The following is a 23736-nucleotide window of genomic DNA, read 5'->3' as shown; positions in this document are numbered from 1 at the left end:
TCCAGGTCGAAAGATCAGTCTGGAGGTTCATAGAGGAGCACATGGCTAAAGATCGAGGCCGAACAAGGACTTGGAAGACTATACTGAGCGCTATGCATCTGTTGGAACTGTTAAGATTAATGAAATGAAATGAAATGAAACAGATGAGATATAGGAGTCCTATAGGAGTCACTATGTTTTAAGGTAGATAGATAATTGATTGAATTAATAAAATGGAATGGTACTATTCATATTAATGTTAATGAAATTAAACCTTTCTATTATGTTGGGGAAAAAAAGTTACATCCATTATGTTATGGGTCAAAATGAATTCCACAGTTTAAATACACACAAAAACAGCAAAGAACAGGTTAAAACAGTAAACCTTCATGTTCATGATTCTAAATGAGGAAAAGAGAGATGAGCCAGTATTTCAGACATTTCAAATGTTGAACTGGGTCAAATAGACGCGCAACATAACAGGAGGGTCAAATCAAAGTTATAGGGGTCTCTATGTTTTCATGTTTGATCTGTGTTCATGTTTGCATTTTTTTTTGTTAATTATTAAAATACGTTTCTTTGATCAATGCTACCCCACTCCACACCTCCAATCATCACTTGGTATCCTTCACCATCACCCTCTCTATCCTGCCTAAAACCAACTATCAATACTTCTCTCCTACCCATTGAAACCTCCATTCTATCTCTCCTTCCAGACTCCTTTTCCTCCCTACCAATGCAGTTATCCAAAGACACTTTCCTCTCCTCATTTAACAAGAAAGAAAGAAAGAAAGAAAGAAAGAAATCTAATCCGTTTGCAATATATATAATACTGTAGTTATTTTTCTCTCCGACAGGTGGCAGCAGAGCGTTTCTCCCGTCAGCCCGCCATGACGTCCTTACAGAAGAAGAAGAAGCCATATTTTGGTTTCGTGGCTGATATAACTGTTCAAACTGTCCAGCTAAACCTTAGTGCGTATTTATTTCACATTAAAGAAGGCGTTTTTATATCGACAAGGAGGATTTACAGCAGCCAGTAAACCGTCAGATTTCTCCATGTTTCCTTCCAGCAGATGTTCACTTCAAGGTAATGTCACAGCGACTTTCCCAGTTAACTTCCCAGGCTATGTGCTGGTTGCATCCCAAATGCCGCCTTATTCACTATTGAAGTGCACTACACAAGGGGGTGAAATAACGGTTTATAGGCACTAAGTAGCTAGTGCACTGTGGAATACTGACGCGGTTTGAGATGCAGCCACTGTAAAAAGACGCTAACTAGAAACTTAGTAGCTAGATTTTTGTTGAATGTTTTCATGAATCTTGCCAATTTAATTCACTATTTATATCATTGAGACAAAAACGCGATTATATACATATTTTTTATTTGATTATACACTACTTGGCTCCAGTCATTTGCTTAGCTTAGCCTTATGCTAGCTAAAAGTGGGACAAAGGTCAGTTAAATATAATTTCTGTCAGGAATCATGTGAGCACTCAAAAGCTGGTGTAAACCGTGTAGTATAATGCATAACATCCTATTATAAAGCATGAATGCATGTGCATTTACCAGTGTTAGCTTATTCATTAAATAGCTCATTGATACATTTTGGTCTTAGAAAGATACTCTGGGTGGAATTGGAGTTAATCTCACATTCCTTCTTCTATTGCAGAATCAGTAAAATAGGTTTTATTGCTGAAATGCAGACTAAAGGTCAAGTTTATTTTTTAAAGCATGGGACTAAAGCATGCTGGGGATTTCTACTTCCTTATTGAGACAGACTGTCTCAAAACAATTACAAAACATTTTTTTTTTTAGTGACTCATCTTGTACTCGTGTTCTGTTCGTCCAATTAAATGCGCTCGAGAATAAGAACGTGTAAATCCCGCCCCCGGGGGCGTGTCTTTCTCTGAAGTAGCAGCTTGTCAGCAGTAAACATGGTTCGTCGAAGCGCTTTTGGCTATGCGTCTTCTCGTACATTATTCCCTTTTCCAATCGTCGCCTAGCTGAGAAATAAATGGTTCCATTTGAGGCTGTGTGACTCTCTTTTTTTTCTCCTTAGAGGAGTGTTTTAAGTTGGAATCTATCCCCACGTGAGACAAGAACCGAATCGTGATGGTTAGACGACTGAATCGGCGCGTCAAACCGGCAGGTCTTGTGCGGTGTTTCTAGTACACAGTGTTAATAGCTGCGTAGGAAGGACAAGCGGTGAACCGTCGACAGAGTCATGGGCTCCCGAGACACCTGTAGACCTTCAGTCTTGTGGAGTCCGTGCCTTGACGTGTCAGAGCTGTTTTTGCGGACGTACACGATATTACGCCGGTGGTTTAAATGTTATAGCTGATCATTGTAGGTCAAAACAACAAATACTTCCTGGTCTGGGGAACGGATTTGCTTTTTAGGGCTAGTATTTATTTATTTTTTTCCCCCCAAGGTGATGAATATTTACATTACATTACATTACAGCGTTTAGCAGACGCCCTTATCGAAGAGACTTACGATTATCTCATTTATACACCTGAGCAGTTGAGGGTTAAGGGCCTTGCTCAAGCGCTGGGATTTGAACTCACAACCTTCTGAGCACAAGTCATATGTCTTAACTGCTGAGCTACCACTTCCCTAGATATATTTACTATTCAATAGAAGCAGTCAGGATGTGTGTAAGTACCAGATTACTGATATTGTTTGTGTGTGTTTGTTTTTTCTTACAGCACGGAGGTGTATACGTGCACTAAAAGCAGTTCAGACGGAGCGCGTGGCCCCGCAGGTCTACACAAGGCGATGTTCTTCTGCCCCGCTGCCACGAATTACATCCCATTATACCATCTATCCTCGAGACAAGGATCCACGATGGGAAGGTCGGCAGTGCCTGATGAAAATGTCCTTTTTCAGACGTTAATGGCGACTGTAGATGGATAAAACGTACAACGTGTCACGACTGAGAATGATCTAGTTCGCGTTCGGTCACAAGGCATCACTCTCTATAGAAGCACTCGCTCATCGTGTTCGATTTCCTTTACTTTGTAGTATGTTGTTTTGTTTTTGTTTTCTTTACATGCCGATCCTTCTACTTGTACGTTATCACGTCCTACGAGTCAGAGAAAGCTTTTATAGGGTTCATCATCTTGGCGTTCTCCACAGCAAGCTGTCATTTACAGCCTCCGACGAACACCAACAGCTCTCGTTTATCGGCCGTTTAACTAATTCCGAGCGAAACGCTTACTGCGTCTCGTCAGACGGAATGTAATCAGAGATTCGATTTGATAAGCAGCGCCGCGTCGTTCTTTACAGAGTCACTCGCCACAGCTCTCGCGTTAGCCGAGACAGATTTCTGCCTTTCATTACTTGTGTAATTGGATTTTCTGATTAGAAATGGCCGGATCTGATGCGGTGTCGGTCAAAGGCACTTCTGCATTTGCACACCGTCAGTATTCTCGCGGCGTACTTATCGTAGTTCATCGATTGCAGAATTATCGCCACCCTCCATGAAAATGGGTTTTGAAACGATATCCGCGGTTAAATATCATCATGTCTGAGAGATATGTCATCTTTAATTGGCGTAGATTCGTTCAAATTTTTGCTTGTATAATTAGAGTGAGTCTTCTACTATAATGTTTGAGACCAGCGTCGGTGGTTCTTTCTCGCCTACTGTACGGGATTTCAGAGTAGATAAGCTCTAGATCTGTGTGAATGTGGACTATTTTTGGATCATTACCCTTTTTAAAGATCCAGCTACGACCCAGGTGTAACTTCTTGGCAGAGGCAGCCAGATTTCCATGGAAAATCTCCTTGAAGTTCGTTGACTCCTTGATGTCGCGTATCTTGAAAATGTTGCCAGGGTCTGTGGAGGAAAACGGCTCCACACCATCACAGATCCTTCACCACACTTAAGAGTGGTGATTAGGACGTTCTTATTATCTGTATAAGCATTCTCCGGTATCTCCAGTGTTCTGTTGGTGGTCGTGGTTGTTCAGTGCGGCGTGTGACGTTCAGTAATAAACTATTTATTAACTGCAAACGAATAACTACTCAAAATAAATATCTATCGATATGTCAATGTAAATAACTACATATTAAAATCGATTTTCCATTTTTAACATATATTAAAGAACAAGAGCGGGTTGTCCAGTAATCGTAGGGTTGGCGGTTCGATTCCCGGCCCACGTGACTCCACATACCGAAGTGTCCTTGGGCGAGACACTGAACCCCAAGTTGCTCCCGATGGCATGCTAGCACCTTTCATGGCAGCTCTGCTACCACTGTGTGTGTGTGTGTGTGTGAATATGAGAACCAGTGTAAAGCGCTTTGGAAGCACTAAGGTTAAAAAAGCGCTATATATACACGTGCAGACCGATTTTTGATGAACATATCCAAATAAATAACCTTCAAAATCAATAACTATTTACATTATGAAATAGGTTTCCAAATTTTCCCAGTTGGCATTGCTTGCTGGAAGATTTCATTTTCCTTGGCGTCTGTAGGAGTAAGTACGCTTATCGGTAAGCGCGTGATCGATACTCCGTTGGACGACGGACGCTCCGGGACTTTCCGCAGCAGCGGTCACGGCAGGGATTAGTTCTCAGACAGATCATCGCTGTACATCCCTGCCATGAGTACAAAGACGTTACTAGGACAAAGGGACGACGTCTGTATTCGTTTGATAACGATAATATATTATTCTCCAAATATCGATTATTTTCTGTATCAGATGTAAGCAAAAATGATTCCATGGGATTGATATAAACACTATAAGCTCCGTGCTTATATATAAACATGAAGGACGATCATTCTCGTACGTCACGTGTCTGCTTAATAACGTTGAGGTGATTTGTTGCTCCTCCTGCAGGTGTGGATATGGAGCGCTTCGCAGATGAGGCAGATGTTGTGATCGTGGGCGGCGGCCCTGCCGGTCTGTCAGCAGCCATCCGACTCAAGCAGCTGGCCAGTCAGCACGAGAAGGAGCTGCGCGTGTGTGTGGTGGAGAAGGCGTCTCAGATCGGAGCTCACACGCTCTCCGGGGCCTGTTTAGAACCCAGTGCTCTTAATGAGCTCTTTCCAGACTGGAAGGAGAGAGGGGTATATCTATTTATATATATACACATGCGCACACACCATTTTTCTGGAGTGCTGGAGGAACACTGCAGCGAATTCGGTTAATTGCTAACAAAGTCAGTAACATGATTGGGTATGAAAAGAGTATCTTGGAGAGGCGGAGTCTCTCAGACGTAAAGATGGGATGGAAGTGTTGCTTTAAAACCTTTATATATCTTTCAGCATTGATGCTGCCTTTCCAGATGTTCAAGCTGCCCATTCTATAAGCACTAATGCACCCTCATCCCATTTTCTTAATTTTGAGAAAGTTAATATGCAGCGATTAATATTCGTTGAAGCTCATTACTCCTTCGTTACAGTAACGAGTAACGGAAGCTTATTTAATACAGTATTAACCCATAGCTACTAAATAGTTAACTAACGTGTCTATTACTTATTAACTAACCATCTGTCAGAGAGCTGTTGAATTCTCCGTGTTGATTAATTTTCTATAACAGTAGCTCTGACCGTGGTTCTTCTTCAAGATGATAACAAGTTTGAGTTATTATTATCGATTCTAGAGTAACAACACGTACACGGAGGTCGCTCGATACAAACACAATAAGGCTAATAATAGTTCTTAATAATTACGGCACGGTGCGAGAGGAATCAAACATGTCGGGATGTGCTGTTAGAGGGAAATAATCAACTTCAGGGTTTAAACCGATTCGAGTAAGACTGCGGGATGGATTGAGTGATGGGTGAGTGACAGGACTTCAAACCAAGTAGCATGGTTTCTTGTGTTTTTCAGTCTTGGGAGTTTTAAGTAAAAAAAAAAGAGCCCTTTTTCTTGACAGTTTTCTGACAGTTTACTTTCACATGAAAGAAATAATGTCTTGCATGTCTCTGTTCTATTCCTTGGAGAAGTGTACAATGAGGAGGTGTCATTCTGGCACTGTTGTTCACTTTGTTGACGCCTTGATTAAAATGCGTATTAATCCCAGCGACCTGGTTTCTCGCCAGCGAACGAATCAGTGTGGGTGTGTGTGTGTGTGTGTGTGTTCGGTGTCTTTCAGGCGCCGCTCAACACACAGGTTACAGAAGACAGATTTGCTATTCTGACAGAAAAATACAGAATCCCAGTGCCAATACTTCCAGGTAAAGTAGGCAAATTTTTGCGTACCCATTTCCAGCGTTACACAAGCACTCGCACACGATGAGCGCACATTCGCACGGTTTTAAATCCACTTCATCAGGCGGAGAAGTCTGGATTCGCGTGTGAAATGTACTGGTGCTGTTACTGTAATCTCTTTCCTTAGTTAATACGAGCTAAAGGTTTTATTCTTTCTTCCTGTCCGCAGGTCTCCCGATGAATAACCACGGGAACTACGTGGTGCGTCTGGGTCACTTTGTGCGCTGGCTGGGCGAGCAGGCTGAAGAACTCGGGGTCGAGCTGTATCCGGGCTACGCTGCAGCCGAGGTCAGAACGGCATGACCCACTTTCTCTCTCGCTCGCGCTCTCTCTCTCTCTCTCTCTCTCTCTTTCGCTCTCCCTTTCTCTATCTCATGCTCTGTCTAGCTCTCTTTCTCATGCTCGCTCTCTCTTGCTCTCTTTCTCTATCACATGCTCTCTCTCTCACTTTCTCTCTCTCTTTCTCTATCTCATGCTCACTCTCTCCCTCTCTTTCTCTCTCATGCTCTCTCTAGCTCTCTCTCTCTCTCATGCTCGCTCTCTCTCTCTTTCTGTCTCATGCTCTCTCAAACTCTCTCGCTCTCTCTCTCATGCTGTCTCGCTCTCTCTCACTCTCTTTCTCTATCTCATGCTCTCTCTAGCTCTCTCGCTCTCTCTTTCTCATGCTCACTCTCTCTATCTCATGTTCTCTCACTCTCTCTCTCTTTCTCACGCCCTCTCTCTCTCACGCTCTCTCACTCTCTCTTCCGCACACACACATTTGTATGGGCTTTAGATGACTCACGAAGGGAAATGACTATTCACATGAATTCACAAGAATGTATTACGTTTTAGGCCTACGTACGTTTTTTTTTTTTTTTTTTTAATCATCAGATAGTAGAAAGACATCAATCATATTAACCTTACTCTGCTACAGCAGCAAATAAATAAATAAACCCAACTAATTATGTATGAGCTCTGTTAGTAACGGTTTGAAATAAGCCCCACTGGTTTCAGACCAATCACGTCCACGTTTATATTAACGTGCTCGTTCTAACACGTTATCGTCGCTATAGTAACAACGCATTCACAGTTACGCTCCACGTAATCTAAATATGACGATAAATGGTTTAAAAACTGTATTGCTATTGAAGACGTATAGTCATAATATAGTGACGTTTATGGAAGAAGTCTGCAGAGTTTTTACTCTGGAAACACAAACACCCTTACGCGTAAAATCGCCTTTCTCTATTCGACCTCCGAGAAATCGAGTTTGATGAGCGTTTTAATTTCTTGTGTGACCTGTAGATTTAATACACCTTTGATTAAACCCCTCGACAAGGTTATTGAGTGGATTCATCAGTTCTAATCAGTATAATCAGGTGCCATAAAATTGGTTGCTTGAAGGACAAGAGTCTGAGCCCCGTCTTTTACAGGTGTTGTTCCATGAGGACGGAAGCGTGAAAGGAATCGCCACCAACGACGTCGGGATCGCCAAAGACGGCTCTCCAAAGGTTCGAGATTAAGACCGTGGTATAACTTTCCTGCATTACATCATTTTGGTCCTTCGTCTGTCTTGAAATAACATCACAGGTGAATTTATACATATAGAGAGAGTGAGACAGCATATATCTAGACACTGAGTGGCTCTGTGCGTGTCCTTTGCAGGACGTGTTTGAACGAGGCATGGAGCTCCATGCTAAGGTCACGCTGTTCGGTGAAGGATGTCACGGTCACCTGTCCAAGCAACTCTACAGACAGTTCAACCTGAGGGAGAACTGCCAGCCACAGACCTATGCCATCGGCCTCAAAGAGGTGACCGAACCACCTCTTGCTAAACCTAAAATAATGAGTCATTGCCATAGACCAGTATTAACTTTGAAGGTATATTCCCATTTATATTTTAACTTTATTTTAGTACTCTTGGGTGACTAGGAAAAGGAAATAGTCCAAATTCTCTTAGTTATTCATAACAGTGGGTAAGAGCAAGGAATATAGCTGTGATGTGCTGTAAAAAGGTTGTTGAGCGTCACAAAAATGGGGCGTGGCTATAAGAAAATGGCACAAGCATTGAAAACGCCCGTTTCCACCATCAGGGCAATAATTAAGAAGTTCCAGTCAACTGGAAATGTTATGAATCAACCTGGAATTGGACGTGTGTCTATATCGTCTCAACACACTGTGAAGAGGACGGTTCGAGTGGATAAAAAATCTCCAAGGATCACAGCTGGAGAATTGCAGAAGTTAGTTGTGTCTTGGGGTCAGAAAGTCTCCAAAACTACAATCTGAAGTCAACTACATCACCACAAGTTGTTTGGAAAAGTTTCAAGAAAAAAAGCCTCTAATATGGTGGTTGATCTTTAATGTTTTGGGGCTGTTTTTCTGCCAGAGGACCTGGACATTTTGTTAGTATACATGGATTCATAGACTCTATCAAATATCAACAGATATTAAATGAAAACCTGACTGCCTCTGACAAAAGCTTCAAATGGGCCGTGGTTGGATCTTCCAGCAGGACAATGATCCAAAACATCATCAAAATCAACACAAAAACGGTTTACTGATCACAAAATCAAGCTCCTGCCATGGCCATCCCAGTCCCCTGACCTGAACCCCATAGAAAACCTGTGGGGTGAACTGAAGAGGAGAGTCCACCAGTGTGGACCTCGAAATGTGCAGGATCTGGAGAGATTCTGTATGGAGGAACGGTCTCAGATCCCTTGCCATGTATTCTCCAACCTCATCAGGCGTTATAGGAGAAGACTCAGAGCTGATATCGTAGCAAAGGGAGCTAGCACAAAGTATTGACTAAAAGGGTGCCAATAATTGTTGCACACCAATATTTAACAGATATATATATATATATAAAAACCTGTGTTTTGTTTGCAATTGTTTGATATCCATTAGAGCAGAGTATTTTTGTGAATTTTTTTTTTAAGCAAAAGATCAAAATTTTCAACAATAAAGACAATTTTTCACAGCCTTCTTTGCTCATATTTACCAAGCGTGCCAATATTGTTATTGCCATAGATCGATATTGCCTTAATGAGTTATTGATATAGACCACCTATCAATTTCTGTAAACTGTAATTAAGTACTAAGTATGTAAGCACCCTAACACCACTCCCTTTCACCCCAGCTGTGGATTATTGATGAGAAGAAATGGCGCCCGGGTCTAGTGGAGCACACTGTGGGCTGGCCTCTGGACAGAAACACGTACGGAGGCACCTTCCTCTACCACCTGAATGAAGGAGAACCGCTGGTGGCCCTGGGCTTAGTGGTAAGGAAAAAGAATGAACGAGAACTTGAGTGACCCATGTTGTCGTCTTCTTTTTTTTTTTTTTTTTTCAACCCAGTGAATGGATGGTCTTTTGGTCTTTAACACACTCTTTGATCTGAATAGAGATTCCTCAGAATTGAATTTTATATGTCTGAGACACCGAGTTATAAAAGGCTTAAAATAAACTTGAAACTTTACAGCACTGAGTCTCTTCCTGCAATATCGAACGTTGGAGATATTTGTGTGGATCTATATTTCTGCTCTCTAAGTCTTCTGCGAACAGTGAATTGTGATACCTTCAGCCCTACCCTGTCTTAATCAGGACATTCCAGATTCTTTTATTGGTTATACCCAATGTTTGTGCAATGCCTCTGATTGATTTTCATCTTTTCTCGGCTTCAAAACGGCTTGCTTTTCTCCCATAGGCAGCACTCTGATCTTCATGTTGGTTTATACTTTTTAACAAGAAATGCATTCTTCACAGGAGAAACTGAAGCCTAAAACCAAGAGCAGACGTTCAGAGCGATCTATCGTTTAAACAATCAATCTAACGGGACACACCTGGGTAACGAGAAACCTGTCCATCACGTGTTCCAGTATTTTTGCTCACCTAAAAATTGCACGGTCTGATACAAAACGTGCTATGTTCTCTGTCTTAACACGTCTACACATAAATACCAGGAAATAAAAGCTCAATTTCTAAACTCTCTTCTCATATTCATATTTTCATCTCAAAACAAATGTCTCCAGTCTACAGCAAAAACAACTGAATTGGCCCTGCTGTTCCAATAGTTTTGGAGGGGACTGTCCTTTGGCCTCACACACCAATTTTTGTTCAAAACCTATATAATTTGACTCAAAAAAACACCAGTGGAGTCAATTGGACCCCCCTTCCAGAATGTCAGCCATCTTGAATACTTGTTAATAATTTCACTGTGTGTGTGTGCGTGCAGGTGGGTTTGGACTACACCAACCCTTACCTGAATCCCTTCAGAGAGTTCCAGCGTTGGAAGCATCACCCGTCCGTGGTCCCCACTCTGGAGGGAGGAAACAGGATCGCATACGGAGCCAGAGCTCTAAATGAAGGAGGCTACCAGGTGCTGTGTCTCAGTATTCTAATCACTTCACTGTATTCAATGCCTGGTTAAGTTACTAGTAAGTCCTATATCTTTCTTAACAGTCTATACCTAAGCTGACGTTCCCTGGCGGTGCTCTGATCGGCTGCAGCCCGGGTTTCATGAACGTCCCCAAGATCAAAGGAACGCACACGGCCATGAAGAGCGGCATTCTGGCAGCAGAGGCTATCTTTAACAAACTGACAGACGAGAACGCCGAGTCCGAGACGGCAGGCACGTGACGTCCAGCTACTCAGGTTTACAAAACACGACGCTAGCGAGATCGAACAGAACCGTTATTGTCTGTCGTTTGTCCGTTAGGTCTCCACGTTCCTGACTATGAGGAAAATTTGAGGAATTCCTGGATCTGGAAGGAGCTGTATGCCGTGAGGAACATTCGGCCATCGTTCCACAATTACTTCGGGCTGTATGGAGGGATGCTGTACACCGGAATCTTCTACTGGATACTGAGGGGAAAAGAGCCATGGACGCTAAAACACTGCGGTGAGAAAATAACACACCTTAAGGTTCACGCACCTTATTCTATAATCATGTATACTGTGTGTTTTGTCGTGTTCGGAATTATTCATTATTAATTGTCACGTCAAACGATGGCACATCTTGCTATTGTTTAAAAAAAAAAAAGAATCGTAACGACAATGATTTATTATTTATTTTCCTCGCAGGTACGGATGCTGCCCAGTTGAAGCCAGCGAAAGACTGCACGCCCATCGAGTACCCGAAGCCCGATGGGAAAATCAGCTTCGATCTCTTGTCATCGGTGGCGCTGAGCGGGACCAATCACGAGCACGACCAGCCTCCTCACCTCACGCTGAAGAACGACGCCGTTCCTGTATCACAGAATCTCGCCATCTACGACGGCCCCGAACAGAGGTTTTGTCCTGCTGGTGCGTAGGTTCTTTTGTCTTTAAAGAGATTAAGCTGTGAAGCCCCATTTGGAAACCTGTCCGGGAGGCTCGTTTGTGTTGGCCTCCTGTTAGTCATTTTTTACAGATGCTGGGGGTGGAGCTTCGTGAATATGGGCGGGAACTGACATGAGCTCAAGGAAAAAAAAAAAACAAATACATAAATTCACTCAAAAGTCGAACCGTAACCATTCGACTTTTCACGGCTTAAACTACGATTGATGACTTGCACCACAGCGCTGCTGTATGCTCGAATCTGATTGGTCAGAAGGTGTTGATTCATTTTCTTTAACAGTAGCTTTGACATTAGTGTTGCAAATTCAAATCGTATGTCCTCGTTTCTGTAGTAACAGCTCATTCGCTTGTACTCATACAGTGGACTTGCATCACAACAGCTCAGCGTTCACGATGTAAAGAAAAACGTCCAATCCGATTAGACACCGATCCCGTGCTTTAGATATCAGATTGGTGTATGATCTTGGACTTTTGATTTAATCAGGCGTCATCTGTTTTTTTTTCTTCTTTTCTCCCTCCCAGGTGTGTACGAGTTTGTTCCGTTGGAGTCAGGTGATGGTATGAGGCTACAGATCAACGCGCAGAACTGCGTGCACTGTAAGACGTGTGACATTAAAGATCCCAGCCAGAACATCAACTGGGTCGTTCCTGAGGGCAGCGGAGGACCAGCCTATAACGGCCTGTGATTTTGCATTATCTTAAATTGATTGAGGTTTTATTAAGGCGTATCACGCACACTCTACATGTATTTAATTGTTCAGTGTGCCTACAGATCAGAATATTCCCATATCCTTCATTATGGGAGCTAACGTGTGTAAATGATCATGACGTAAGTGGTGTTATCTTTAATGTTCAACTTGTACAGTTTGAAAGCTTACTGAAACAGACTTCAGTAAGAGATATATATAAAAAGAGGTTAACGTTTAACCATGTGAGGTGAAACGAAGCGCAGTGCCTGTAAACGCACAAGGGCAAATATGGGCCGACGCTCATCTGTCCGGGATTAGCACATAAGCTAACAACGGTACTTCTGTAGCCTTGAGTGTTGCACTGTATATATGACGTGAAACTGGTAGAATAAATTCATTTTCCCAAACCTCAAGCATCTGTTTTTATTCTCATCTTTAAACGTCACGTTTATTGTGAGGATGAGTTTACATTATCACAGTGAACTAATTGAGATCTTACAGCGAAACATTTCCTTTTAGTCTTAAATCCATCCGATGATGAAACGGCAAGCTTTCCGATAAATAAATATAAAGACAAACAACCGATCTGAGTCTTAAAGGTCTGATTAAATAAAGGTTTTAAACAGTAGTCTATACGCAACCCGAACGTCAGACCTACACGTTCATGTTTACAACGTTCACGCATATTCAAGTATTGTACGCTATCTATAATGGATCCTATTCTCTTAAAACTCCTTTCTGTTAACTGCATATCTTTATCAGGGTTCAGATCCCTGGCTCGAAATTCTTCTGGATTTACTTGTACAACTACGTTAGTGACTGGTGAGCAAAAAGACACGAGCTCGTGTAGATCACGGCACGGCCGACTCGTTTACGCAAACATTTTGGAGTAAATCTTCTTCTCTCTCTCCTTCTCCTCCTTCACTTTCTGCTTGACCCTCAGCATCTCGTTTGCAATAGCTGTAGAACGAACACAAAAAGGTGGAATGTTACATTTTTAGGCAGGTAAAAGCACTAACCATTATATAGTTCAACGTATGCCATTTTGTACCGGTGTATGGAGTATGGACTAGATACATTTTTCATCATTTCAATTTGAGGCTTAGGTATACATTCATTTAGGGGTTTAACGATGCACTCTGGTCATGAATCGATGTGTGACACTGCATTCGCATTGCGATTCAATTCTCACAAAATATGAACAAAATGTTTTTTTTGTTTTTTTTTTATTTCATAAATCATAAAAATGCAAAACTGTATCAAACTGAAGAAATGGAAAAACAAACAAAAGGTTTAACCTTATAAGACAAAACAGGTTCACAATCATTTATAAATTCTCCCAAACAACTTAACAAGAACAAAGTGGCTGATGTGGGGACTTTAAAAATGATCAACTAAAACACAATGAGCCCTGTAGCAGAAACGGAGCTCCAAAGTCGGCTAAAATGACTGTTTTCCGCTGCGTCTTTCTCTGGCGCTGGGATAGTGCTGTTTGAAAGCCACCGAAGTGCTCTTGTAAACCGTTATAGCGTGGTCATGTTACCACGTATGATGTGTGTGGGTTGTTGTAATCCTGAGCTGTCGCTTCACAAGTACAGCACTCATAGGCTCTCCAAGAAGGAACGTGATCACATGACCAAAGTGCGCGCTAGATATTCTAAATATATGGGTTGCACAGATTGGGACCTCTGGTGTTCAAAGAGTGCGACTGCAATACACGAACGATGAACAGACTGCTGATATCGCACATTTCCAAGATGTTATTTTCCATATGGAATAATGAACAAATATAATATATATATATATATATATATATATATATATATACACACATACACATACACATACACACACACACACACACACACCAAAAGAATTCAAGCTGTTTTGTACGTGATCAATTTATGATTTATGAGCAAGCTGAATCAAAATCAATACGATTTCCCCCCAGAGATTCCCAGCCTTGGACATTTCTAAGGCATAGCTGTAAATAAATGAAAAGACAGTTGAGGAGTATAACATCCGCTGATAATGGATGACTGACCCACGTTGCTGAACCTGAAATGAGCTGAACGCTAAAGGAAACACCGGGGAGGAGACAGAGATGGAACTGAGAATTACAGCTGTCTGCTGCATCTTACCTTTGTCGTCCGGTGCAATCTCCTGTGCTTTCTTCAGATCGATCTGTAATTTGATAAGAGCAAAAGATCAACGCTCCGCCAAACACTACAGGTCATGCACCAGACTTTAACCAAGTGGAAAGCACAGCTCTACACAGACGTGTTAAATCAGGTGGAGTAAACCATAGTGCCGTGGTCTGACTGAATGGAAACATTTTTTAACAATTTGAATCGTGCCCAAGGGCACATTCTCCTTCTGTCAGGTTCTTTAGGCAGGCGAGAACACGACGGTCGTGCTCGGGATCGGACCAAATCAACCGACCCGTCTTACGGAGGTGTTCTCAAACTGGTTTCTAGCACGCTTTAATTGCAATGAGAAAGTGCTCTGACTATTGTACTAAATAAATAAACTAAATAAATTTTTTTTTAAATAAATAAATAAATAAATAAATAAGCCAAAGGACAGAGCTGTAGTGCTGCTAAATATTTGGACTGACGAACAAAAAGAGAAAATGAATGCTTGTTATTTATATACAGTAGTTATTTCATTTATTTAGAGCCAAATTCATGCTCTCCATGCACGCAAAGTTTTATGAGTACATTTTCAGATCTACCAACACCTCAGCCAACTTTTTTTGCTTGTTTGTTTCATTATGTGCAATTTGAAACCAAACATGTAAAAAAAAAAATAATAATAATAATTCACTTTAATAATTTAATAATTTAATAATTCAATTTGGACCCAGCAAATGGACGAACGTCTAAAATGTGAAAACGTGCTAACAAAATGGCGGCCATCTTGGTGACGCTCCCAGGCAGTTATTTTCATTCTTACCAAAAGGTCTGTTTTGTGTACCAGCCTTCTGGATGTTCTGGATTAGTAAATTCTTTTGAACAAAAGGTCAGAGTTTTCGATTTGAGACTCGGCTCATGACAACAATCACGACGGTGGCGGAACGTTTTAAGAGAAACTGAGCTCATCTGCGCGCTTACTTTTGGCTCGGTTCATTTAACAACCAGATGATTTGGCACATGCGACAGAGTCTCTAATATATTTTCCACCCTTTTCTGGCCACAAGCTTCAGCATCTTTAAGGTTGCAAACTGATTGGCTCTCTGCACTTTTGTGTTATGTTTTCCATCGAAAAATTTCAAAGTCTTTAAAATTGTCCCAAGAATTTAATTTGAAGCAGTCTGTGGCGATTATATGACTTGTGCATGTTTTTGTCGAATGGCTAAGGGAAGCAATATATTTGATCATCTGCTACTAGACAGCTGTTGGTGGTGCTGCACTTGGTTAAGAGAAAATGTCAAAAGAAAACCTCCAATTGATGTCTTTTTATCTCTGAAAAGCAGGAGGGGCTTAGCCCTGCTAGCCCACTAATACAAGCCTCTCGTGTATAATCAGGGCTTTCTAAACAAGCAGAAGAAGAAGCAGAAGCTATCCAATTTAAAACGAATCCCAGATGGTGTTTTGAGTGTGTGTGGGTGTCACCAACACATTAGGGCGCAGTGAAGTGTACCGAACAATTTAACGAGCAGCACAGATTTCGGTGCGTCTTCATTCGAACAACTGAGATATAAAGAGCTCACAGTGTGTGCAATTATCTTCCATACCATGGCCTTGTCGAACTCCTTGAGGCCTTGCCAAGCCTGCGCTCTCCTGAACAAAGCCTTAGCGTGAGTCTGATTCAGCTCCAGAGCCTGTGAGGAACACAGTGAGCAAACATGAATCATCGTATATCATCATACATCGCTAAAGTTTCTAATTAACCTTCAGTTCATCCTTGATTAAAAATGTTTTAATTACGGTACGAAGAGAAAAATTCCTTCAGCCTTAAATCGGTTTTTCTTGATCAAATTATCGCGCCAAATTGAATTGACACATCGGAGAGGTGACGTTCTGGCTAATCGTGACGTTTTATCATGGACGACTTTTTTGTGCAATGTGGACCTCATTTGTTCCTTAGATAGTAGTGATATATTTGCACTTTTGAGAAATAATGTTTTTTTTAACCTCTTTTGAAGTCAAAATATAAAGACACCACCTTGAGACATGCTTTCCCTCAAAAACATGTAAAATATATATAAAAAAAAAAATATTAAAATATCACATTCAACGGCATTATAATATAAGAAAACGGGCTTTACATATATTTTACTAGATATCTGGCATTAGCATTAATAGGCTCCCTTTTTACATTTTTAGCCCGCTACCCAAAGGTTCCTAAGAAATCCTGAAGTAAAAATTATTAGCTTTGCTAGCTAGCTAAGTGCAATGTCCTAAGAAATCCTGCGAAACAGATATGAGCTAGGTAGCTAGGTAGAATGTTAAACATTTTTAGCCAGCTAGCTGTAGCTTCCTAAGAAATCCTGAGGTAAAAATAAATTAAATGCATTCAATAATATAACTAACCTGATATGTAAACTTTGTAGGAATTCTTAAAAGCAATTTAAAAAAATAAATAAATAAAATAATAATAATTAACATCATAATTTAAGAAAGCTATGGCCACTAAGCTTTTTTTTAGCCAGCTAGCTGTAGGTTCCTAAGAAATCCTGAGGTAAAAATACTAGCTGTGCTTGCTAGCTAAGTAAAATTTTAAGCATTTTGGCCAGCCAGCTGGAACTTCCTAAGAAATCCTGAGGTAAAAATAAATGAAATGCATTCAATAATATAATTAGCCTGATATGCAAACTTTTGTAGGAATTCTTAAAAGCAATTTAATTATTTAATTAAGCATTATTTAATAATCAAGATAATTTAAGAAAGCTATGACCACTAAAATTTTTTTAGTCAGCTAACTGGAGTAAAAAAAAAAAAAAAAAAATCGTGCTGCTAGCTAGCTAGCTAAGTATAGTTTTAATCATTATTAGCCAGCTATGTGGAGGTTCCTAAGAAATTCTGAGGTAAAAATATTAGCTTTGGTAGCTAGCTAAGTAGAACTTTAACCATTCTGGCCAGTTAGCTGAGGGTTCATAAGAAATCCCGAGGTAAAAAATAGTTTTCAATTCAAGTCAAATTTATTGGTAAAGCACATTTAAAAAACGAAAAGACAAATGATCAAAATAAGTGCAATTTAAACCATTTTAGCAAGCTAGCTGAAAGTTCCTAAGAAATCTTTTGAAGTAATGCCTAATTATAATTGTTACCATTTTAGCCAGCTGTCCTTAGGTTCCCAATAAATCCTAAGGTAAAAATATTAGCTTTGGTAGCTAGCGAAGTTGAATTTTAACCATTTTAGCCAGCAAGCAGGAGGTTCCCATGAAATCCTGAGGTAAAAATTATGGATTGATTTATAGAAATAGCCTGAAATGCAAATTCTTTGGAAGTCTTAAAAGCAAAGTTGATTTGGGTTTTAATATAATCCAAGAAGTATATTCCCACTAAGTTGCCCCTCATCTTAACTTTAAAGGTGATGTATCTTATCTTAGCCATTCTAGCACAGGACACATGTTTTTCTTCTAATGTAAACACTGCAGTATATTTCTCCAGCTGTGTCAGATGTCCAACACCCCTACGACAGGCCGTACTGTCTCCTAACCGTTAGCGTTCCCTGAAGTTTAACTCCCTCGTTACATAAGTAAGAGTAAGTGTGTTAGTAAAAACATTTTTTTTTTTGTGAATGAGCCAGGTAGCTTAGTCTATAAAAGCATGAATGAAGGAGTTCGTCAGGAGGGCGTTAACCTTTAAACTCTGCAGTGATGTGGTATTCCAGTAATGATCTGGGACTCAAGTATTCTCTGTAAGCCTAGACTAAAACGTATTCCCTCTCTGAGGCGGCGTACCTCATCGCAGCTCTCGACGGCCTCCTGCCACTGCTGGAGTTTGAGTTTACAGGCTGCTGTGTTGAGGATGCAGCTCAGAGCCGTGGGCTCCAGCTTCTTCTGTGCGCTCTCATCATCCAGAGCACTGCCACAGTACTCTAAATACCTGTATCGCAGTCCAGCGGGAAAAAATGAAATAAGAAAACGTACTTTTTTGGACAGTTAAATTGTGGAAAACAGTAGGCGCCAAATGCAATAATAACGATTAGGGCTGCAACTAATGATTGCTTTGATAATCGATTAATATGTCGATTATTTATTCGATTAATCGATTAGTTGGGTTGAAAGCCCGATTTTTATTTTCTGTATAATCCCCCCACGCCCGAGAAAACGTTACTTCACGTTCTGCCCAGTGCTGTCCTTCAAACACTGTGCAAATTAAAGGCGGGGGGTTATCCACAGTGACACCACAGACCCGAATAATCCATAATCAAATTCATTATCCATTATTTTAATTATCGATTAGTTGTTGCAGCCCTAATAATAATAATTAGTAATAATTTAAATGCGGACAGGTCGCAGACAGACGCACTCACCGAAGAGCTTTGGAGTACTTGTTTACAGCAGCCTGCCAGTTCTGGGATTTAAAAAAGTTGTTCCCGATATTTTTGATGTCCTCCGCCACAGACAAGACTTTATCAGCCTGAAAAAGACGACATTTCTGATCATTATGTACGTAACGTGTAAAATAGTGAAAGACGAGTTTTCTATTTACTATTTCAGCTTAAATGAACTGCAAACAAGACTTTCTTTAAAGGCGAACGCTTGTCATCTTTGCAATCATTTTTTTTCAATAGAAATTTGCAGTACCATGGATTTATTATTATTATTATTATTATTATTATTGGGGTTTCTTTAAATACACCAGAATTTCTAATGAAGGTGTCTTTTGGGACAAGCCATGAATTCCTCCGTGAATGCCTTGTCTTTAAAATGGGAGCAATTAATTAATCCTCTGTCTATGCAAATTGTTGTGGGAGTCTGCTTGCAACGTACCTTGCTTGCCAAGTCATCAACCATACACTTTAAATAATAATAATAATAATGAGAGGAAAGATATATATCATTCAAAACTGGATTAATAAATGCCTTGACATCAGGACTTTTAGGGATCAGAGCAACTATACAAATGTGTCAAAGTTCACCACAGTTTCACTTGCGAAATATTTTTCTTCCTGAATTCATCCCAACCACCTCATCAGTCATGCGTGTGATAAAGCAGAGAACACACACACACGACTCCAAGACCCAAGTATTTCCTACATGCACAGATGAGATATCAGAAGTCTTGTCGAGAAACACTCACATCGTTAAAGTCGACGTCCGAATCCTCAGGGAAGTCTGGGTGCATGTCTCCGGAGCCGTCGTTAGAAGCCACGCCCCAGTGATCACCTGCTTTATGCTCTCCACAATCGGCAATTACACATGGCTGAGAGAGAGAGAGGTTAGAATTAGACTGTGTGCCACAGGCAGCTATCAGCACATTCAATTAAACTGCGCTAATCGCATTACATGTCAAAGCCTTCACGTGTGTGATTTGATATTGCGATTCATGCTCGGACAATTAAACTAACCGTTTCTGGCTTCGAATCCAATAAAAACGTCCAACGCGTCACGTTCTAAATATCCAGCAGCTTCTTCTTTTGTCACCGCACTCGATACATATTAAATCGTGAGGAAGGACGAAGACGTGCTTTCGCAAATTTTAAGCCATTTCAAGATCGCAAAAGGACATTTTCGTGCACGTGCAAGTTTATGTAATGTAAAGAGTGCTGTCTAAACACACCCGGTCAAAGGCTATCCTACAGGGACTTAACAGCAGCAGTGATGCTTACATTACCATAACCACAAGTATGCAGCTCTTTCCAAATTCCAAACACACACACACACACACACACACACACACACACATACATACATACATACATACATACATACATATATATACACACATACACACATATATATATATATATATATATACACACACACACATACACACATACATAAAAAAGAACCTTTACACACAACTTGACTGAAACATTAATAATGAGACCTTGATATTTTCCACACTGTGGTATTGAAAAAAAAAAAAAATATATATATATATATATATATATTATATATATATTTTTTTTCAATACCACAGTGTGGAAAATATCAAGGTATATATATATATATATCAAGGTATATATGTATAAATATATATATATATATATATATATATATATATATATATATATATATATATATATATATATATTTTTTTTTTTTTTTTTTCAATACCACAGTGTGGAAAATATCACGGTCTCATTATTAATGTTTCAGTCAAGTTGTGTGTAAAGGTTCTTTTTTTGTAGGCCAAACAGAACTAGAAATTTCAAGCAGACAAACGTTTCTGTAGAGAGAGCGGAAAAACGCTAAATATCTTCCAATGATGCAGATCGGCCACTGCAGAGCGTCGGCTACCAGAGACACACCGACGTTTCCGCCTTTTATAGGGTGCCATTACTTTCCCCCCCCTTAAATGACAGCGATCTAAAATAAGTGTTATTTAATGAACGGATTTGTTTGGAATTGGGATCTTTCAAGTCATTAATATAACACGTCAGTTTCTCAAAATTCGTGTTTAATTTCAAATATATATAATACACACACACTACCGGGCAAACGTTTAGACACACTTGCTCTTTATTTTTCCACATTTTATAATAATAATAAAGTCATCAAAACTCTGGAATAACACAGGTGGAACTATGGGTATTATGTAGTATTTTAGCATCTTCAAAGTAGACGCCCTTTTTGCCTAGAACCTCACCCGATTTCTTGAGGAATTTCCCTGAGATGTTTTTTAATCAGTATTAAAGGAGTTCACACCGACGTTGGACTCTTATCGCCTGCTTTTCGGAAATATTTCTCTCCGAGTCGTCCGTTTAAAAGAAATATTTTTTTTGTAAATAAAATGTTAGTTTTCTAATGAAAGAAACGAATACGTCGGCGCGATTATATTTTTGTCTACGACACCGATTTCACACATTTAATCACACACCTTCAGATCAAAAGCTTTATAACATCATGAGAAACGTTTCAGTCGAGCGTCCACAAACTTTTGACCCGTAGAGTGCATTTTAAAAAAATAATTTTTAATGACATTTTGAAGCAGATCAACCAAAATGTTCCATCAGCGAGTCTCCTTATATGTAAATGTACTATTGAGTACGGATAGTACGCAGGTTGGGTCGCGTCTCGATGTGCCTCACCTTGACCGGATGATCTTCCTCGGTCTCGACGGCCTCCAGCATCTTGACCACGCCCATGCCCTTCAATACCTGCCCGAACACCACGTGTTTGCCATCCAGGTGAGACGTGGGCACGGTGGTGATGAAGAACTGCGAGCCGTTGGTGTTGGGCCCGGCGTTGGCCATGCTCAGCAGGCCCTCTTTGTCATGCTAACGAAATACGAGAAGAGAAAGAAAACGGTGCTTTATTTAATCCTGTTTTCCAGACAATAAGGCACCGCAGAGTATACACAGTCATGTGCACTTTTCTACTAATGCAGAAGACAAAATAAAATAAAAGTTGCATAAAAAATTATGCTGTCCACCGTATGTCAAATTAATGCAACGTCTTTATTTAGAAAAAAAAAAAAAAAAAACCCAGACAATGTGACCAATACAAATAATCCACATTACTCAAGCGTGTGTCTTACCTTGGGTCTATTAACAGACTAAAAACATTATAATGTAAAAATGATATGTAAATATACACAACATAAACTCTGCTTCGCTGTCCCAGCCGTACGTTGCAGCACCTCACCTGATAGTGGAAGTTTTCATCCTCGAACTTGTCCCCGTAGATGCTCTCTCCTCCCGTGCCGTTCTGATTCGAGAAATCTCCTCCCTGCACCATGAACTTCTTGATGACTGGAATAACAAGGAGAAAACTAAGAAACGAGTCGAAAATGAGTCTCGGCTTCATTCGAGAACAAGGACGAAGGGATGGCACCTCGACGAAAAGACGAGCGCGAGCGTTTCCCAACCCGACGCCCAATACTCACTGCGGTGAAAAGGACATCCCTTGAAGTGCAGAGGTTTCCCGGTGCTTTTGCCGAGCCCCTTCTCGCCAGTGCACAGAGCACGGAAATTCTCCGCCGTCTTAGGGACGACGTCAGCGAAGAGCTCGAACACGATGCGGCCGGCTAGAAAGGACAAAAAAACAACACAGGGCAAATAACCGTGAGCGAACTACGGGGACAAATACAGGTTTGGTAGCATTTTGGTTAGAAAGTCACTAAAAAAAATCATAAAATTACACATCAGTATCAGTATCAGCTCAAACGGTTTGTTCCTTAGCGCTCTGAAAACTGTCCAAAAGCTCAAACAACGTATTTACTGAACAACATTTTGGTTTTTGGAAGGAGTCTCCAGTGCAAGCGCATCGTACCACTCAGAGTTAATGATGCAGGAAATGGCACGGGCCACTAGAACGTCGGTTCCTGTTCTCACGTCCTTGTTTGTTGCATGTTCCAGAACATTAGAAGTAACTATAAACGGATAAAAAATGCCTAGAGGTCGACCGAGAGTGGATTTTACCGACACCGATAAGCGATTAATCGACAGTTTGCATATTTCTGTGTCATAAGAGGAATAAAACATGTCAGGAAGTGGCGCTATTGAAAAATAAACAGCAACGCTGCACCATCACCACCTTATCACTGATTATTTTTCTTTAACATCACTCCCCTAAGTGTTTTATTTCTTATATAACAAGCTTAATGCCTTACGATACAATGGAATTTTGTTGGTTTCATTTATCATACCCATAATTTTACGTTGTTACAGTTTTGTTTTATTAATATATTCATATTAACTAGCATTATCTGGCCAATAATAATAATAATAATAATAATAATAATGATAGATGGTCCGTGTCCTAAATAGTGCCCTACTCAAGCTAGTGTGCATTATGACTATTCCCTACTTGCTATGGTTTATCTTTTGTACCCTACCATACTGCAATGCATTGTGGGATTTTGTGAGTGCACTAGATTTCCTCTATTATGCTTTGGAACATGAACACATCTTGATTAAGCCTCCCTCGATGGGTCACTAACTAGGGAACATGGTGTGATTTGGGACACAGCCCTCGTTAAAGGGCAGAGTTGCAGGTATGGAGTGGAGTTAGATTTTAAGCTAGAGCTTGTTCTCCACTGACTAGCTATGTAAAAAGAAAAGAAAAAGGGGAAAATGTCATTGGAATCCAGATAAATATCAGTGCAGTCCGAATATTAGGAATAAATTGTTTAAATAAAATAAAAATAAACATGTGTGTGTGCCGCATGCTAACCGAACAATGGTCAGTTCAATGAAATAAAAAGGAAGCTTTATGAAGTCAAAGAGAAATCGCTTCACCTTTTTCACCGCCGATTTCTACATCGAAGAAAGCTCTCGGGTTCTCCGCATTGCCGGGTTTGGACACTGGGGTCGGGTTGGACATTTTTTTTTTTTTGCCTCGTTTTCTTGAAGTTCTTCAGCTCCTGAATGAACTGGAAGGTTCTTTTTTCCACGAGGAACTTTTGATTAAAA

The 23736-nt window shown here is 40.4% G+C and overlaps 2 protein-coding genes across 2 annotated transcripts; one reads left to right on the top strand and one right to left on the bottom strand.

Moving 5' to 3' along the window:
* The first annotated feature begins 868 nt into the window (after positions 1–868).
* On the top strand, positions 869–12617 carry etfdh (electron transfer flavoprotein dehydrogenase). The gene is made up of 13 exons (XM_017474748.3): positions 869–1066; positions 2689–2835; positions 4824–5053; positions 6085–6166; positions 6370–6488; positions 7616–7693; positions 7848–7994; positions 9319–9459; positions 10413–10556; positions 10640–10808; positions 10896–11078; positions 11261–11482; positions 12038–12617. Exons 1-13 carry the CDS (start codon positions 1036–1038, stop codon positions 12199–12201), a joined length of 1857 nt encoding a protein of 618 aa, XP_017330237.1. The 5' UTR covers positions 869–1035; the 3' UTR covers positions 12202–12617.
* On the bottom strand, positions 12614–23736 carry ppid (peptidylprolyl isomerase D). Its single transcript, XM_017474750.3, has 10 exons — positions 23563–23736; positions 22209–22349; positions 21968–22074; positions 21412–21600; positions 19458–19580; positions 18688–18794; positions 18113–18257; positions 15941–16027; positions 14346–14388; positions 12614–13164 (listed from the first exon to the last, which is right to left on the bottom strand). The coding sequence occupies exons 1-10, from the start codon at positions 23645–23647 to the stop codon at positions 13076–13078; spliced, it is 1116 nt and encodes a 371-aa protein (XP_017330239.1). The 5' UTR covers positions 23648–23736; the 3' UTR covers positions 12614–13075.

This window comes from Ictalurus punctatus, chromosome 8 (assembly GCF_001660625.3).
Source record: "Ictalurus punctatus breed USDA103 chromosome 8, Coco_2.0, whole genome shotgun sequence".
Taxonomy (NCBI): Eukaryota; Metazoa; Chordata; class Actinopteri; order Siluriformes; family Ictaluridae; genus Ictalurus; species Ictalurus punctatus.
This window is presented reverse-complemented; position numbering and strand designations above follow the sequence as displayed.